At 40.6% G+C, this 18,277-nt stretch overlaps 2 protein-coding genes across 2 annotated transcripts; both read right to left on the bottom strand.

The window, feature by feature from the left end:
• Nucleotides 1–62: 62 nt before the first annotated feature.
• spag1a (sperm associated antigen 1a) lies at nt 63–13,503 on the bottom strand. The gene is made up of 8 exons (XM_080862734.1): nt 13,062–13,503; nt 11,864–11,963; nt 10,628–10,780; nt 10,283–10,440; nt 6,029–6,170; nt 5,117–5,243; nt 4,869–5,006; nt 63–3,734 (listed from the first exon to the last, which is right to left on the bottom strand). The coding sequence occupies exons 1-8, from the start codon at nt 13,414–13,416 to the stop codon at nt 3,729–3,731; spliced, it is 1,179 nt and encodes a 392-aa protein (XP_080718860.1). The 5' UTR covers nt 13,417–13,503; the 3' UTR covers nt 63–3,728.
• A 2,613-nt stretch (nt 13,504–16,116) lies between these two features.
• Nucleotides 16,117–18,203, bottom strand: polr2k (RNA polymerase II, I and III subunit K). The gene is made up of 4 exons (XM_080862939.1): nt 18,114–18,203; nt 17,845–17,913; nt 16,500–16,592; nt 16,117–16,317 (listed from the first exon to the last, which is right to left on the bottom strand). The coding sequence occupies exons 2-4, from the start codon at nt 17,903–17,905 to the stop codon at nt 16,295–16,297; spliced, it is 177 nt and encodes a 58-aa protein (XP_080719065.1). The 5' UTR covers nt 17,906–17,913; nt 18,114–18,203; the 3' UTR covers nt 16,117–16,294.
• Nucleotides 18,204–18,277: the final 74 nt, after the last annotated feature.

Genomic DNA, 18,277 nt, shown 5'->3' with positions numbered 1-18,277 from the left:
TTGCTTTTTGTTTAAAACGTGATTCCTGTCATGTGTTTGCTTATTTTATTTTCCATTTTGGGAAAGTTGGTTTTAATGTTGAAGCCCTGTGTTGGGTCCAACTGTTTATTATAAGCGGGTGGGAACTGTGATATCAGAAATACTCAAATACTCATCCCTTGAGCTCTCCTTTTTTATTTGTTGTTGTTTTGGTTGCACCTGTGCAGATATAAAAACCTTCACTGCAAGCTTTGAATTGAATCGTGCGGCGTATTTAAGAAAAGGGATTTTTAAGCTGTTCCTTGTAAACAAAACAAAGCAGATCCCAACATTTCAACAAGCATTTCAGACTTGTTTTAAAACTAGAACTACTAGAAGTACCCACGCAGTAAGAACAAGCGTGTCAGGCACACCGCAGCAAGTTGCAGTCAGAAGTTTATCCGAGCACATAAATCTTAATCAGTATTCAGTAGCGAATGTACAGTAGTAATGTTAAATTGTTTTCCCCTCATATAAATCAAAAAGCTATTTTTTATTCAGAGCTTTGGGTGTATTTTAACTACAACATGTTCTTGTGATGTTTCTGAAGACCTTGCAAATGATTAATGCAGATAATTTTATAATTATTGAACCTACAGTGCCTTTCGGGGGAGGGGGAGGGGTTTTATTGTGTTTTGTTTTTGTTCTCTGTGTGTTTCATCAAATGATAAATGTAAAAACAATTTGATAGTTATTATATTTGCCACATAAAATGCACCAAAACTTGATAAACACCATTCCCAGAATGCTAATGCGGACTGTCGCAGTAGCTGGTGTTAACTACCAAAGAGCCGCTCTCAGGCCGCTGCAGTGGACACGTCAACAGTGACAGAATAATTTTTTAAGCAATCTACTTTAGTGCGTAGAAATTGAAAATCAGAGCAATAAAATATTGGATTAAACCCAGTACTCACAACCAAAATGTTTATCTGAATTTAAATCGTTGTTAGGATTATTTGTTTTTAATATTCCCCTGAAGTAGCCAAAGTTTTTAAAGTTTATGTCATGCACAAGTTGGCAATAAGATCCCTTTAATCCAAAGCAGTCGGCATCATGAGTATCGTGAGCACAGTGACACTACAGGCTACGGTAGCTTTCAGCAGCTGGAGCACATTTTCAGCCCGACCACAGATTGCTCCTCTGTGACGTCAGGCAGCTCGTGGTGAGCTGGCTATCTGCTAAAAATAAATAAATAAATAAATAAAATGTTTTGGTAAACCTCACAAGCCTCTAGCTGCAGGTTATTCCCTCCGTTTTGTAACCTACCTGCTGCTGAAAATGATACAACTTCAGAGTCAAATAGATCCTCCGAGGTTTTATTATTTGGAGACGAGTGGCAGGTGTGTTTTCTAATTGGGTCAGATAAGCTTATGATATTTTAAAAAGTATGTATTACCTAATTATTTGCTTTATAATGTGCATGCAAATGCATATCGTTTAATAAACTTCACAATCAAGCTTGCTGTGATCGTTTTGTGTTCATTTATTCGTGTTTCAATTTGAAAAAACACAGGCACATTAATGCATTCTTGTAGCAGTTTATTTACATTTGCATTCAGTCTATTTACATACAGTACATGCTTTTACATTCATGAATGAAGCTTTACATCAAGATTTTTTTTTTTTTTTAAGATAAGCCTTTTATTTTTACAACACAAAGGAAAACAAGACTGGAAAAAACTAACCTAATATTTTTATACTTGCAAAATAAACTGTGGCACAGTTTGCTACATTTTAAAGAAATACATAGCGGATGTGGGTGATTTCAAAAGCTTCTGCTCCTGTGGAGAGTTGACAGAGGTGATAAATTATGTTTGCAAAACTTGGTAAGCATCTAATTTGTCCTTTTCAAACGTGTGTAAAAGTACATTTCAGCCTGCACACAAACGCAGGCTGAAATGTGGGAGAATGACAAGCCTGAGGGTGGAAGCTGAAAAATGACTTTCCATGGAAGGCTTTTTCTGCCAAAGAAAATTTACGGTACATTAGTCAAAATTTTCGTTTAAGTCCTATTAACTCAATTAATTACTTGAAACTGGGGAGGGGAGGGGGGGGTGAGATAACAGGTAAATAATTGAGATATATGAAGTTTTTTTTTTTGTTTTTATTCAGAGCTTCTCGCCCCCCCCCCCCCCCCCCCCAAAAAAAAAAATTGGTGGAAACAAGCTTTCAATTTGCAAGCATTGCTGCTTTCTCTTATAGGCTAGGCTCCCAACTCAAACAAACGAGTTATTGATGTTTTTACTTAAATAAAGTACATTTGTATCACTGTAATAAATAATTTTCTTGTAATATGACAGTTTTTGATAAATATATCTGGGTGTTTAATCAGAGCCTTATCGGGGGTCTTGTTGCAGCAATAAGGGCACAGACATGCGGACATTAGCTTTAATTTAACTACTATATACCTACACAAAAACAAAACAGTCATTAATTACATTAATTACTGAGCTACAGTACAGTGCATTGTTCTGTAAACTGTAACACTAACCTAAGCAGGGCGATATTTAAACCCAGAGAGGTACGTGAACTAAAAGTCGCTTAAAAGAGACTTTTAGTTCATGTCCCACTCACTCAAAATTTTTATTCAACATTATTTGATTTGCAGTTAAGTGACCGTTATGTATCTTATTGGTCTTTTATCGTCTGTCTGAAACAAGTCTTTTTAGTTTCTGTTTCTTTAAGGCCCCCCCTCCCCCTCACTATAAGCCCAAATTCTGATTGGCTGCCCTTCGACTTGCTTCTAAACAGAACCCAGTGCTTGTTAGCTCCGCCTCCTTATTCAGACATAGCTAGAGCTGATTGACCATATAAGGAAGGGTATTCCGAGCTGACATCAGCTCAGCGCTAGTGTTAAACACAACACAATGATTACTTTATAAAAGATGATGTAATTTTTTGAAACAGTGGTAATATGAAATTCCAGCAGCATTTATCAGGCATGAAATAAAGAAAAGCATCATGGGTCCACTCTAAAGTGCTGACCTCAGACTTTTTTTTTTAGCTAATCTAACCGGTGAAGCTTAAATTCACGTTAGTGCCTTTTAGGGCACTTCCCAACACTAATAGTGATGATAGTTTATGTGATGTTGTTGGCTTCTTATTTAAATTAATAGCAGCTCTTATCACACTACATGTAAACAATAACAAACGCTTTGGAATAAAATAGCTGAAGCTTTCATATCTTGCTGTGCAACACACAAACACACACTGCCTGCACTGCACTGATCCATTCCTTTCAAAGCAGATTAAAAAAAACGCAATCAAAATTAAACATTTAATCTTGGCGCATTTCATCCTAACTGTGGTAAAAATCTCAGTAAGGCACGCTTGATACGCACTCTCTTTCCCCTCTCTCAACACTCTTTAACAAGTAAGAGTGCTCTGGAGCCTGTTACATGAAACTGGACATTACATCATAACGTGAATGATTTATAGTGCGAGCGGGTCACAAGTACCTTGACATTAGCCTCTTTAAATAAAGCTTACCGTTATGTAAGATTGTGTACTCAGGAGTTACGTGTGGTTCGCACACATTGCAGATGAAGCAGAGCTGAAAAGCTGGTCGTCCACGGTTCTCGTCCCAGGAGTTCAAAAATAGTCATTTGCATTTCTACGCTGCTTATTTGCTGTAGCCGATTGCTTTAAAAGTCCTGCAGCAGTATGGTAAGTGTCCACACCTGTCTCCACATGTGAACCAGCAGGAGACATCAAACCTGCAGGAAATCATCAAAGGTTAGCCTTTTCTATGAGGTTTTGTTTGTCTTAATAGTTTGTAACATACTTGAAGCCTTATCTGGAGATAATAAAGTGGTAAAGCCATGTTCCTAACTAATTGGAGACGTTACAAACACATATGGGATATGTCTGGATCCAGACCTGGAGGCTTGTCAACTACAGTGATTAAAGCATCCCATACTTGTTTACCAAGTATCAGCTGCCGTACCAGCAGAACAGTTTCTTTCTTCAGGTTTCAAAACCGTCAAATTAATCCTCCACACTCTTCTTCTTCTTTAGTTTGTTTCCTTCAGGGTTCACCACAGCAGATCACCTGCCTCCATCTCACCCTGTCTCTAGCATCCTCCTCTGTCCTACCAGCCCTCTGGACGTCCTGCTTCGCTACATCCTTGAACCTCCTTTGTGGTCTTTCTCTTTTCATCCTGCCTGAAAGCTCCATATTCAACATCTTTTATCCAATATATCCACTATCCCTCCTCTGGAGATGTCCAAAACATCTCAGCCTCACCATTCAAACTTTGTCTCCAACCCGCTCAGCCTGAGCTGTCCCTCTGATGCACTCTACTCTTTCTAATCCTGTTCATTGTGGTCACTCGCAATGAATAGCTTATCATCACCTCGAGCTCCACTTCCTGCCATTGCCACTGTCTCCAAATCATCTAAACCTCCCTTTTGCTGTTGCTCCTTGTCACGTTCCCTAACAGTCCGAGGGATGTGAGGAAAATAACGAAGCATGTCCAGATTGAAAAACTGAGACAAGTAGGCAAACGAATAAAGCAAAGGTTTTTATTAACAAGTAAAATGAAAGAGGCAAATGTGCCGCTATCACCTTTAAAGGAAAAGCAGCATAAGAAAGCAAGTTAAAAAGGTTAAATCTCCCAAAACACCCTCCTCTGACACTCATCTCCACCCGCTCCACTCTGCCTGCAGCCTTGCTTTGGACAGTTCACCCCAGGTATTTAATCTCACCCACCTTCACTACCTCTCCTCCTTGCATAAAGGGACTGAACTTCCAGTATAGTTTTATAACCTTGTGTTGCATAATGACAACTACAATGAAAATTAAATCTAGTAATTGAGGGGCTTAAGGCGACATGATGAACTTGTTTTACCCTTGGTGTGTGCATGGTGTTGTCCATCAGGCTCTGTCTCAGCAAGCCCGTCACCACCTCGAGCTCCTGCTCCGCCTCCCGGACGTTTGGGTCCAGTCGGAGGACTTCCTGGAGGTCACTGCTAGCTGAAAGGTAGTCCTAGAGGATAGTCATTCATACAGAGAAATCAGGAATGGGAGGGGGAAGAAAAATCCAACGCATTATCTTAAAATGACAAGGAAGAGGTTTATGAGGGGGCGTGCCGGCACCTGTAAACCTTTAAAAGCCAGGGCTCGTCTGTAGAAGGCTTTCTTGTTGTTCGGCTCCAGCTGCAGCGCCGAATCGCAGTCCTGCCGGGCCTCTTCGAACCGATTCAGTTTCAGGAGACAGATGGCTCTGGAGGAGAAGTAAAGGATTTGTCAGACGGTCTCTGTCAGTGATGATCAGTATGAGGATCAGGCTACGCATGGTTAGATTACTCCACACTGTTTCAAATACAAATGAAAAATCTTCAAAATATGCACTGTAGAAGAGTAGGGACAGATGCATTTTCCCCAACATTTCGCACAATATCTTGTTAATATAGAGATTTTTGCAGGATGTAATATTTACAGGGAATCCACATGTGTCCAGCAGTTTAGGCTTTCATGTTTGCAACACAATATTTCATCTGAAATTCCTTTCAAATATACCGATACACCTTCATGGGGCTTTATCCAGAGCAACAACTGGCAGTGCATCAGATTTGACATGCCAGGTGGTCATATGGTGCCCTCTACTGTTCCCCCTGTCTACCTGTAAATGGAGAATTAGCTCTGAGCTCTGCATCGCTCCCTACCGCGAGAGGCCATTTTTCTGTGCTGACAAAGTAAGATCAAAACATGCAATTTCATTGAAAACTTGTGACACTGACGAGCAACTGGGGGAATGTGAAGGTGAAGAACGACTCTCATTTAAGCCTTTGCTGCAAGAGTAGAGAAACTGGCATTATTTCAGCGGATTTTTACACAATATTTGAGCTGAAGCTTCTTACTTGATGTAGGCAGCTATTCTGTTATTTTTTGGGGGGTGGCGATCAAACTACCCACCTTTCAAACAGTGTTTCTTTTGTAAAGTAATTCAGGCGCTCTTTTTGCAAAGACCAGTCAATTCTAGCGTCTGTTTGGGTTGTTTTTTTATACCTGTTTGTGTGGAGCGCACATTCGTCAGGTTTTATGGCGAGACATTCACTGTACTTCTCCAGGGCCTCCTGGAAGTGGCCTTTCTTGACCAGACTGTTGCCTTCCTGTTTAAGCAAAGTGAAGTGGGCTTCTTTTCTTCTGGCTGTTGGCAGAAAAATGTTTTTTTTTTCCAACTGAAAAAGATAACTTCATAAAGAGTTCATTTTCTTCAGTGCAAGTTATTGATTGGTTAGACAGATCTGGGGCAGACTGTACTGAATGGTTTGTCTTTCAACAAGCCTCTTCTACAATTTCTTCACACCGTTTCAGGCCTTAATAAATCCAGCCTGTCGGCAGCAGTCTCTGTGGACCAGCGGAGATGAGTCAACTCCTCCTTAGTTAGCGATCGGCTGTGCTGAAAAAGCCAATGCGGCTAATGAGTTGTGGAAAAGACACACGCAGCGGTACTTAAACATAAACACAGACTCACAGGTACACAAAAAGATAACATTAATCAAATGACACAGCTACTACTGCCAACTCTCGAAAAAACGAGCTCAGCAGGCATTAAAAGTAATATACACTCACTAGCCTCTGGATTAGGTACACCTGTTCAACTTCTCTTTAACAAAATTATCTAATCAGCCAATCACATGGCAGCAACTCAGTGCATTTAGGTATTTAGATGTGGTCAAGACGGCCTGCTGAAATTCAAATTAAGATTCGATACAGAAAACAAAGGTGATGTGAGTGATTTTCTGTCTGAGTATTTCTGAAACTGTTGGCCAGCTGGGATTTCCCCCCACAAACATCTCTAGAGTTTTTGGACAATGGTCAAAGAAAACAGAGAAAACATCTACTGAGCCAAAGTTCTCTGGAGAAAATGCCTGTTGATGTCAGAAGTCAGAGGAGAATGCTTCAGGCTGAAAGGAAGGGAACAGTAACTCAGATAACCACTTGTCTCAACCAAGTCATGCAGACGAGCATCTCTAAATGCACAACAAATGAGGAACCTGAAGCAGACGGGCCTCAGAAACAGAAGAGCACACCTCCTGTCAGCTAAAAACAGGAAACTGAAGCTACAGTTCATACTGGCTCACCTAAATTGGACGACAGACTGGAGAAATGCTGTCTGGTCTGATGAGTAATGATTATTGCTGCAACATTCACATGTCAGGGTCAGAATTTGGCAAAAATACATGAAAGCATTGAATCAATCCCACCTTATATCAACAGTTCAGGAGGTCCAACCCAGTAATAACAAAGTATAACTAATAAAGTGTTCAGACAGAGTTACTTTAGAAAGCATTCAGGCCCAAAGCACTATAAAACTACTGAATTAAAAAGCCTGAACCAGCTTTTGAAACTCTTTTTAATTTTTCTCTACCAAGAAAATTCTACTTTCATCCATTTACAATTGAACCAAAGCACAAAGTGAAAAGGCCTGCATGCTTTCTGAAGCAGCTCGGTGCTGAAAGCTTATTTTTTTCCTTTAGCTGAGACGTCCGTCGATACCACAAACCACTCAGTGCTCTGTTGCTGGGAAACTAAATTGATATGTGGAGCATGAGTATTTGAGATCAATCACCTCTGAAGCTGATACAAGCTGGGAGTCAAGCTGTAAGGAGATAATTTAACAGATACAATCTAATAACATTACCAATAACACAGTCAAAACAGACGCGCTGGCACCGGCGCTGAAGCGTAGTGGCAGGTTAGGAGGTTTCGGGGCTGTGGGAGAATAATAACACAAGCTTGTGCAATCTTTGATTACAGGGTTATTTTGATGCTAGCTTGCTGTAGAGGTTGTGTTTAATTCTTTTCAATCCAAGCATCAATAGATATGTAATTTCCTCTGGCGGATAACACAGCTGTGTTTGCAAATGCCGAGAGAGCAATAGCTTTAATCATCGCCACTAACGCTAGCTCAACTAATAAATGCAATGCTCATTTAACTTGTGTTGTTGCAATTAAAGGCATATTAACATATTAATGAACTCGAGGCTTCATTAAGTCTAATTGTTTTAACGGATAAAATTATAATTGTCAGAATTTTAATTCATTTTAACTCTTTTATTAAGGAGCACAGTTTGGTGTTGTTTTGTGTTGCGTGTTTGCGGTTTTATTTCCTGTTTTGGGGAAATCAACATGAAGACAGAAACAACACAAACGTGAGTTTATGAATGAATGAATTGAACATTTGAGACACTCAGATTGACTTGTTGTATTAGAGAATTGTAGATGTACACAAACAACTGCAGATTCTAAGATCATCAGTCCAATTTTACATAAGTACAAGTTATTCAGATGTGTCACAACTTTGCTAATGTCCGGAAGAAGACCCAAACTGTCACCCTCATATGAGAGGAAATTGATTTGAATGTTCAGGAACCAACAAGGCTCAAGCCATGAACTGGAAGCTACTGGGACACCAGCATCACTGTCCAGTGAAGTCAGTTTTACACCACACACTGAGATGGTGCTGATCACAAAAGAAGCCTCTGCTCCAAAATCGACACCTTCAAATTTGCAAACTCCTTCTGGAGAAAAGTTTAATGGTCAGATGAGACAAATATTAAACTATTTGGCCTCAATGGTAAGAAGTATGTTTGGAGGAGTAAAGGTGAGGCTTTCAAGCCTAAGAAGACTGCACTAGCTGTCAAGCATGGTGGTGGTAGCATCATGCTATGAGGCTGTTTTGCTGCCAATGGTATTGTTGGATGGAAAAATGAAGAAGGAGGACTACCTCCAAATTCTTCAACTTCACCACAACAGTTGGATGTTTGAAACCTGAACACATTTGCATGTTCCAACAGGACAATGATCCCGTTCCCATTATGAATGGATAAAGCAGGCTAACATTAAACTTCAACCCCGCTGAAACTTTGTGTAATACACGTCAAAGCTGGTTCTGAGCCAGAAAACCAACTAATTTAAATTAAGTTTTCTGCCATTACAATCACTCAAATATCTACCCAGAATTATTCCAGAAGCTTGCTGATGGCTACCAAAGACATCTTGTCAAGGTGCAACTTGCTAAAGGACATGTAACCACATATTAATGGGGCTGTATGTATATATACTGCTGACCTTGTTTGGATCAGAGAAAATTCAAAATAAATTCAAACCAATCCAATCACCCAATCCTTATCTTTTAAAGACATTATGATATGTGCAGTACAATCATTCCACCCTGGAAAAAGAAACGTTCAATGAACTCATTAAAACCTCAAAGTTACCACCACATTCTTGCTCATAATGAGCAGATGTGAACTTCTGGCCACAACTTTATTTTACCACAGTTTATAATAACTTAAGATGCTGTCTTACATTTCTTATTGTTGGCATGGCGTCATTCCTCCTCAGTATGATGGAACAAAATGTATTACTGTAGGAGGTAGTGATTAACAGTGCTGCGTATTTGCTGTGACAAATTTAAGCAGCACACATGTTGCTTTTAACACTTACAACTTCGATCACTTCCTGTCTCCTTCTGTTTCTGGCTTCATATTCATTCAGCTTTGTATGTGTTAGATCGTGTGTTTGGAGTTTTTCATTAGACAAGTACAAGTAAACAGATTTATCTGTTAGTGTTGTTGTGAGTTTTACAGCCTTATACTGCTCCAAAACTATTTACATCCAGAAATGCATACACTATTATATATTGTACATATATTTATTAGTTTCAGGTTGGCCATTCTTGTATTTTGCTCGTTTGTGTTGTTGTGTTTGCACATCTCTGTTGCTTGTGGGGCTCGCACACAAGAATTTCACTCGCATGTGCTGTGCCAGTGTGCCTGCACATGTGATGTGACAATAAAAAGTGATTTGATTTGATTTGATTTGATTTGACATATATTTGCATTTATGGCACATTTGGAGTCTCCTGGTTCTTGTGAGCAGTTCGAGCGCAGAGGAAACTTGACCTGGATTGTTCCATTACAGCAGCACTATAGTCTGTGTGGATCGTCTTTACTTTGCATTATTGATAGTACACCCAGACAAACACACACACACACACACACACAGAGTCTCTCAGCTGGAGCACCTTCACCACTACTCAGCATTTGCACGCTGATTCTGCTCACTGACTTCTGCTGCTGCTTTATTGTTCAATTATTTACTGTTTCTTTTAAAAATGCTACGTGAATGAAATCACCCAAAGAACTGTCTTTAGTCAAGAAAATCTGGATTTCTTTAAAAGGCTTCTTTGTTTGCATCAGATGTGCTCATCACATTTAACCACTTAAACCCACAGGAATGGTTGTTCCTCACCTTCCTCCTGGGCTGCTCTGGCGGCCCTGGCCTGGGCCTGCTCGATGCTGATTGGTTTCTCTCGGTGTTGCAACTGCACAGACAGGGGGACGACGGGAATCTCTGGAAGCTTCTGTCTCCACTCGGGCCCATCCTGCTCAATCAGCATCTTTGTGAGCCTGTCAGAGAACAAAGAGACTGAAACTAGTATCGCAAAGTGTTTCGCATTAGCAAGACTCGCGCAGGGACCCAAAGGGAAACTGAAATGACTGAGACGACTTGGTGTTACGTAAAATCTGACTAAACATGCACCAGCACATGAAGCGGCTGAAGTTTCCCGTGTTTGGATTTTTGTGTTCAGCTGACCTGTGGATGCTGTCGTGAGCCGCCTGTATCCCTGTGTCTAACTGCAGGACGGTCTTATAATCCACGTAGGCCTTTCTGTAGCGCTCCAGTGACTCATAGGCCATGGCTCGACGCAACAGAGGCTTCAAGGAATAGGGCTGCAGCTCCAAAGCCCTAAGAGGATCAGAGAGGAGAGGCGGAGACTGAGGGATCTGAACATGTGAATGAATATTTGACCGACAGGCTGTCGCAGCCTTTAGAGCAAAGAAACAAAAAGCAGGAAGCTGCTGGATCCAAAACTGCATCACTGTGGATGATCTACATGCTGTGTTCCACAGTTACAGAGAAAACAGTTACAATCAGGGTGTGGAAAAGCAGCTTGTCATTCAGTTTTCATGTAAATAATATTGAATTTAAATAAAACACAGCCCACGTGTCCCCAACTGGGTAATGTCAGCTTTTGAGTTTTGCAGGTTCATGACTTCCTCTAGTTTTGAGAAATGATTTTGTTCTAGTTCAGTATTCTTCACGGTCTTCTGTTAATGGTTTATTTAATATGAGCTTTTTTATTTGTCCCTATAGTTCTTTGCTTGCTTGTAGATGACTTAAGGTTTATTGGTTCCCTTTTGTTAATCCCACTGTGTCCCTCCAGTCTTGTCTCTGTCTCTTGTCTTTCACTGTTAACTTCACATGTTCGAGCCTTTGTCGGTATCTTATTTCCTGCTTCGTTTTGGTGGTCTTTTGTCTTTTGTGCTTTGTATCTAATTCATATTCTCTTGTCTCATTATCCCTGATTTGTTCCTGCTGTGTCTCCCACTTTTGACTCTGTTAAAATAGTGAGTATAAGACAAAAAAGCACAAAAAGTCCCCCTTTAATAAGTTATTCATAAGTTTTCTTGGCTGATCTCTTTAGCCCAATCTCTATCTATGCGTTTCTCTCTTTATAAGCTGGTACTGGTAAGAGTAGATGTTCCAATCAGGCTGTAATTGTTGCCACTTTGGGAAAATTAAAGTGGCAACAATTGTTTGTGGCATTCAGAGCCTTTTCAAACCAGCTATCTCTCAAATAAAATCACACATAAACTTAGCACTCCACAAGATGGTTACGACCATGACACCAGAACGGTTCTGGTTCTGGCCATCTTTTAAATACAGTCTGTGATCTGACAGTGTTTTGGGGTGTGATGTCAGATCTGTGGATTCATCTCTCAAACCTGGAAGTTATAACCAGTAATAAAACCGACACTAGTCACGTACTTGTTGCAGTCCTGTATGCAGTCTGTGCTGTTTCCCTCCTTCAGGTAACAGGCTGCTCTGTTGGAGTAGAGAATACACAGGTCCTCTGGACTATCAATGCCTGCAAGGGGACAACCATAATCACATTTCTGAAAGACCAGATTCATTTACGTCATCTTGTGATCTGAAAAGCAGGTGTAAGGCCATGCTACACATCCATATTACCAGCAGTTCTTTAGACTTTGTGGCCTAAAGTGCTCGAGAGAGAAGCGAAATCAAGAGAAGTGAAGCAGTTCAATTGCAAGTGTCCAGAAACGCTGAAGGGGTGAAAGGCAGACAGATAAAAGGCTGTGTTAAGAGATCCCTCGGTAGAGTCATTTTCTCCACTGTCCTTTCCACTCTAGTGCAGTTTCATAACCGCTGGGAGAGCATCAGTCTTATGTACAGCTTCCACAACCCACAGCGCATCATCATTATCATACACTGTTCTCACCAGCTTTCTGATTGAAGTCTATGATTAATCAAGTCTAAACGTTTGGAATCTGGCTACAGTGCAAGTGCAGAAAAAGCCTTCACACTTGCCAGCTACAAGAGTAAAAGTCAGCTGAGTGCTCTCTGTGCAGCGTGGCATTGAGCCTCACGTAAAAGCCCCATGCATCAGCACACGACTTCCATCGACAGCAACTTGTCTTGTGCCAACACTCCACTGCAATCACAAATCACCGGTGCAGAGACGCCTTGTGTCTCTGCTTCATGCTAAAAAGTGAAGTGACCTGAAGTCATCCTGCAGGCTGACTGGAAAAACAGTGGTATAATGCATTCAAAACTGACACGGGATACGTTGGATTGTGGAACCAGGTGACACTGAGTCAACTTGTTTGTGATACCCTTACCAGGGCTAAGTCACAGATGCTACGAGAGGGTGTCTCTCAGGCTCTGTGACACCCATCTGCTGTTTTTGGCGACTCTACACTGAGTCACAGAGGTGGAAAAGCTACTCCAAGGAATCCAAGGATGAAAATAAACAAGAAATAACTTTCTGGTAGCAAAATTACTGTTATTTTCTAAAACTATACATGGTTTAATCAATGAATCAAGAAATTAGCAGTTAGATAAAGCTCCTCTAACTATGCTATAGTATCGTGGCTATAATCAGATTTGTTTATCCCAGGATCACATGCTGTGTAAGAGAAAAGAAACCGCTCATGTCACCCCCCACCTGCTTCAGCACATCCCTCAATGGCCTGGGTGTACTTCTCCAAGGCGTCTCCAAACTGTCCGTGTTTGAAGAGATGGTTCCCTTCATTCTTGAGCCGGGCCAGGTGAGGAGGTAGGGCCCCGGCGGGAGCATCCAGGTAACTTGTGTCCACTGCAGGGCTGTCCTCCTTCTTCTCTTGCCCACCAGCAGGGCTGTTTTCTCTCTGAGTGCCATTGACCGCCCCCTTCTGTGGAGCCATGTGAGGCTTTCCCCCGCTGCTTCCACCCCCGCTTCGTGTCCCACTCCCTGCTGTGGCCTGATCCGCGCTCGCTGCCCCTCCTCCGCCGCCCGGAGGTTTCTCCTGCGCGTTCCCCATAGCTGCAATCCCTCTGCAGTGTGCTCAAACTCTGCCTCTACCTCTCTCAGAGCCGCAGCTACATCTGAGCCTGGATGGGGATTTCTGCTGGACACACCCCCGACATGAGGCGTCAGATGTGATGTCAGCGAGGGGGAGGGGGGAGTGCCACAGCGATGCAGTGCTGCAGTAGGACAGCTCTGAAGGGAGAGCCTCAGTTTAGACTTCAGAGCAGAGGAAACCTGGACCAGACACACATGCGAGACACTTTGATGCTTTAATTCATCAAATTGTAAGAAAAAAAACCCATTATAATTTCGATTATACATGATTTACGCTGTATTACTGGAGAAGAAGTAACTGACAGGCAACATTTTGACACAGTGGAAAGATATAAATGTTTAATTACTCTTAGGATAATTGGAGTGAGCTGCAAATCTGATCAACAGCAAACAAACAGAATATTAATCATGTAAAATTACATTTTGTTGATGGAAAACCCAGTCCAGTAATGAAAACAATCATTGAATCCAGTCCTGTTTGTCACCTAAAGGGTAGTTCAGCAAAGTAATTACTTTGTTGATGAGAACACGTTGTTCATAACTCTCTCAGCAGCATCTTAGCTGGAAGCAGCTCTCTGTCCAGCACCGGGAAATTAAATCAGGCTTATTTTCTATTGGTCAACATTTTGGCATGTAATTACATCAAATCACAGGTTCACACAAATGTTTTATTAGAATCTTTTAAAGATGGAAGTTTGAAATGAAATAGCTGCTAAACCCAAGTGCAAGTAATGATCCCAGTGAAGGCTTTGTTTGCTATTTGATTTGGTATCTCATCTTAATGAAACACATCATTTTAGTTTTTTGTTATTATCTATTATTTGTTGTGTCTTATTTGTGTAATATGCACCTTTTTGCACCTTTGAGTAGAGAGAGCGCAACAGTTTGAAATCTTTGTGGTAAGCCAAACTAAAAAGTTGCCATGCAGATATTAAGGGACTAAATGAACAAAAAAACAGATTTAGATTTAAATCAACTTAAAAGCTAAACTTGGGGAAACAGTGTAATTTAAAGAAGTTAAAGCTATCATAGTGCTGCTTTAGATCAAAAATACACTCAATGGACACTTAAGTACACCTTGCTTGTACTGGGTTGTGTCATGTTTCGGCTGTGTGGCAGGCAGGAGAGGACCCAAACGCAAACTCACGGGGACAGAACTTGAACTCAAAAGCACAGCTTTAATTGCTGGAAAAATAGAACACAGGCAATACAAAACTAAACTGGGAAAGCTAATCATAAAGTATACCAGGAGACTCGGGGAGAATCACACACAGCATGAGGGAGACTACGACACTGACAAAGAGAAACACAGGGCTTAAATACACAGAGGGATAACGAGGGAATGAGACAGAAGGAGAGCACAGCTGGGAGTAATCAGGCTGGACGAGACAAGGGAAGCAAAACTAGAAATACTCACATGAGACATGGACCTTCAAAGTAAAACAGGAAACACACTGACTGAATTCTAAACATGCAAACTTAACAGCAACTGGGGAGACAGAACATAGGAACCTGAAACATGGTACAAAACATCACAGTGGACATAACATGGAACACAGGGAAGCCATATGACAAAGCCAAAGAACTAAACCTATGATAACCATAACAGACCTATGGAAACAAGAAACAGTACAACAAAGGACTCAAAACATAAACCATAATATAAAAACACAAGATCTCTTCAAAATAAAATAGGAAACATAATGAGACGCAGACATGACAACCAGAACTTGACAACGTAAGACACAGACATGAAACACATGAAGAGCAGGGGAGACTTAACATGGGTTGGAAACACATGGGGGAACTAATAAGCAAATGAACATAGGAGACCTAATGAGCTTAAACATACTATAAACATCAAAATGAACTAAAACTCAAAACACTGGGTCATAAGACCCAGGATCGTGACAGGTTGGTCCCCCTTTTGCAATCAGTTACCTTAACTCTTTAATTCTTCTTCTATTGTGCAATTTTGGTGAGCCAGTATGTTTCCTGTTCTTTGTGGACAGGAAACTGAGGGACCCAATGCGGTCTTCTGTAGCTGTAGCCGGTCTCCTTCAGGGTTTTACGTTGTGCATTCAGATACGCTCTTCCGAATAAGTCGCTTGTAAGCAGTTGTCATTTGAGTTACTGTTGCTTTTTTCTTTCTTTTGTTTTTTTAATCGTCTCAAAACTCTGTCCAATCCTCTCTGGCGTCAATGATGCAATTTCACCTAGAGAACTGCCACTCACTGGATATTTTTTCTCTTTGGGAGATGGCTGTGGGAAAATCCTGGTAGATCAGCCTGTCTGGTACCAATAACCATCCTACAGTCAAAGTCAATAAAAAAAAAACCTTTGGGGGTGAGGGGAAGAAAACATCGCAGTCTCATTTAATCTTTATTACTATGAAAAAGGCCAAAAAAACAGTTTGCATTACACAAAATCAGGTTACTTCCCCCTGCTGCATTTTGTTATTCTGAAAGGCAGAGTCCATTTCAGGGGTCGAAAAGCTGCAAACATCTCATAGCAACAGACCAATTACACGTGACTACATGAATATAGAAAAGTCTACAAGAGCTGAAACACAAATTTTCCTGTCGTCATGGAGATGCTACTACCGGTAATTAAATCAGCTCATCAGTTAGAAAAACTGGGAAAAAACAGTCTTGACCAGTTAAAATAGTTATTATTTAATAAACCAAAACAAAATTTCATACATTTTTGACAAGCAAATGTATTGTTTAGACCGAGAATAAAATGAGTAGTTCACAAATCTGAAGCCAGGTCTATTTATTTACATGATCCCACACTACAAACAGTAAACAGAGTCAAAACTGCTCCTCTCCTCTTCTTCATCGGGCATCGAATACAACCACTGAAATCAGAGAGTCAAGGAAATCCACAGCAAACGTAGCAACCAATTCATAAAATATCAATCAAAATCAAAATATCTGAACACTCTTTAGCAAAAAGACTCACATCTGAAATAAACAAGTCAACTGGTCATTTTTAATGTTTTCACAAGTTGTCTTCATGCACACAAAGTCAAAAGGATACATCTCTTTGTTCTCTTCTTGTACATGATCCTGTAGCCACACTCTCTGCATCTGATCGGATCGCGGGCTTTGATTTCGTTCTCGGTGTGACATTCTGCAAGTGACGAGAGAAAACATGGTGTTATGTGGTCAAGTTCAGTTTGAGCAGAGCAGAGCAGCGGGCAACACCCCCTCACATAGTTTTTCTGCTGATGTTAATGACAGAGAAAGTTTGGACCTATGCAGCTACTGAGTCAGCAGAGTGTTGGTAACTTTTATTCACTTAGCGCACGCCTCTGAATTCAAAGAGGTGTGGCCCAACATTTAGTCCATAATGTGTAAGATGTATTCATTTCAGTTCATTCAGATTGTTACTGAGTTTTTACACCTTGCCAAAAAACTTATTAGAACTAAAATCAGGGTGGTTCTTTTTCCAGATGCAAGATGACCAACATTACGTAATCATGGTGAAATAATTATTATTGGTTCCAAAATAGTAACATTGTATCAGACTGTAAAGGAGGTTTAATATTTCCCACTGTAAACATCTAGTGAGCCTAATGTGTATGTTATGTCCTCCAGATGTCTCCACCACAGTGGATTAAGTAGTAAAGACACTATTCAAACACAAGAACATCATGTAACTCTCAGTTAGTACTTGTGTTTTGCACCTGGAAGCACAAATACCCACAAGGTAAAAAAAAGAAAAAGAAAATCATCATACATACATACAGAACAATACAATCAACTTATCCCAAGCTAACTATGATTAAAACAGAGATTAGAAAAGGAGTAGGGGTCATGAGGCTATAAAGGCACCTGAGATGTAATTTCAGTGAACGGAAATTCCACACATGCCAGGTATCACAGCTTTGAATGCACAGACCGGTTTACAATAGGCAAGTTTTGGGCTCCAAGTGTTAATTAGTACCAATACTGAACTCATATTTATAATTACAGACGGTAGTTATGCGAATTTTCATGTATTAGGTAAAACAGGACATGATATAGTGTGCTAGACGGTTTTCTCTAAAAACTAGTGTTGTAATACCTGGAAAAATACACTCTTAGCGATCTCTGAAGCATTAACTACGGATTAATCCTTAATTTATTAATGTCGGAGAGGCTAGTTATACACTCTAAATTGAGCTGTAATTTATTATTTGTCAACTTATTATGAGAGAATTGTTACTATGAAGGAACAACATTATGAACAATATGTAAGGTCTATGCGGTGTAATGTAAGAAAAACATCCAGAGGAGAAGCAGCCGTGATGGCAGTGATGAAAGGTTTGCATTAGAGCAGGTAAAATCGTACTGTTTGCATTACCAGCGGTGGTATTACTAAAGTAAACGTTGTAACATACCTCCACATATGTAGATCATAGGCTGCTGCTTGGGCGGCTGTAGATCTTTCTGCGTATCCATTTCTGATTCTTAACAAAAAAATAGAGACAGAGAGATAACTGTTAACAACATGCTACCAGAAACAGCATGGTACTGCCCGAAACAGACTAAAACAACCCAACCGGTATTTAGAGCAAACAACAAATATCTTTAAAGTATCTAAAAACGCTGCATAAACCTAACAGATACGGAGTACACAGGATGGAAAGATAATAACAAGGTTTCTCACCGTTTAAACACGTTAGCTGTTAGCTGTTTACCTCTCTTTTCATACTCCACAAGGCTCCTGCCTGCACATGCGTAGAACAGTCGTGCACCTCACAGCAAAGTCGCTTGTGATTGGTCGGACGATGTCTTTGAAAGAGACCAGAGAAAGCAATTGTATTTTTGTGA

Source organism: Rhamphochromis sp. 'chilingali' (genome assembly GCF_963969265.1).
Source record: "Rhamphochromis sp. 'chilingali' genome assembly, chromosome: 17".
NCBI lineage: Eukaryota > Metazoa > Chordata > Actinopteri > Cichliformes > Cichlidae > Rhamphochromis > Rhamphochromis sp. 'chilingali'.
This window is presented reverse-complemented; position numbering and strand designations above follow the sequence as displayed.

What these genes read in the sequence shown, in the direction of transcription:
- polr2k (XM_080862939.1), bottom strand. Translation starts at nt 17,905, where the DNA reads ATGGATACGCAGAAAGATCTACAGCCGCCCAAGCAGCAGCCTATGATC. An exon ending in TATGATCTACATATGTGGAG is followed by an intron (nt 16,593 to 17,844) that starts GTATGTTACAAC and finishes CGTCACTTGCAG; the next exon opens with AATGTCACACCGAGAACGAA. An exon ending in CAAGAAGAGAACAAAGAGAT is followed by an intron (nt 16,318 to 16,499) that starts GTATCCTTTTGA and finishes CTCTGATTTCAG; the next exon opens with TGGTTGTATTCGATGCCCGA.
- spag1a (XM_080862734.1), bottom strand. Translation starts at nt 13,416, where the DNA reads ATGGGGAACGCGCAGGAGAAACCTCCGGGCGGCGGAGGAGGGGCAGCG. An exon ending in TGAGGGATGTGCTGAAGCAG is followed by an intron (nt 11,964 to 13,061) that starts GTGGGGGGTGAC and finishes GTCCCCTTGCAG; the next exon opens with GCATTGATAGTCCAGAGGAC. An exon ending in TGGCTTTTAAAGGTTTACAG is followed by an intron (nt 5,007 to 5,116) that starts GTGCCGGCACGC and finishes ACTATCCTCTAG; the next exon opens with GACTACCTTTCAGCTAGCAG.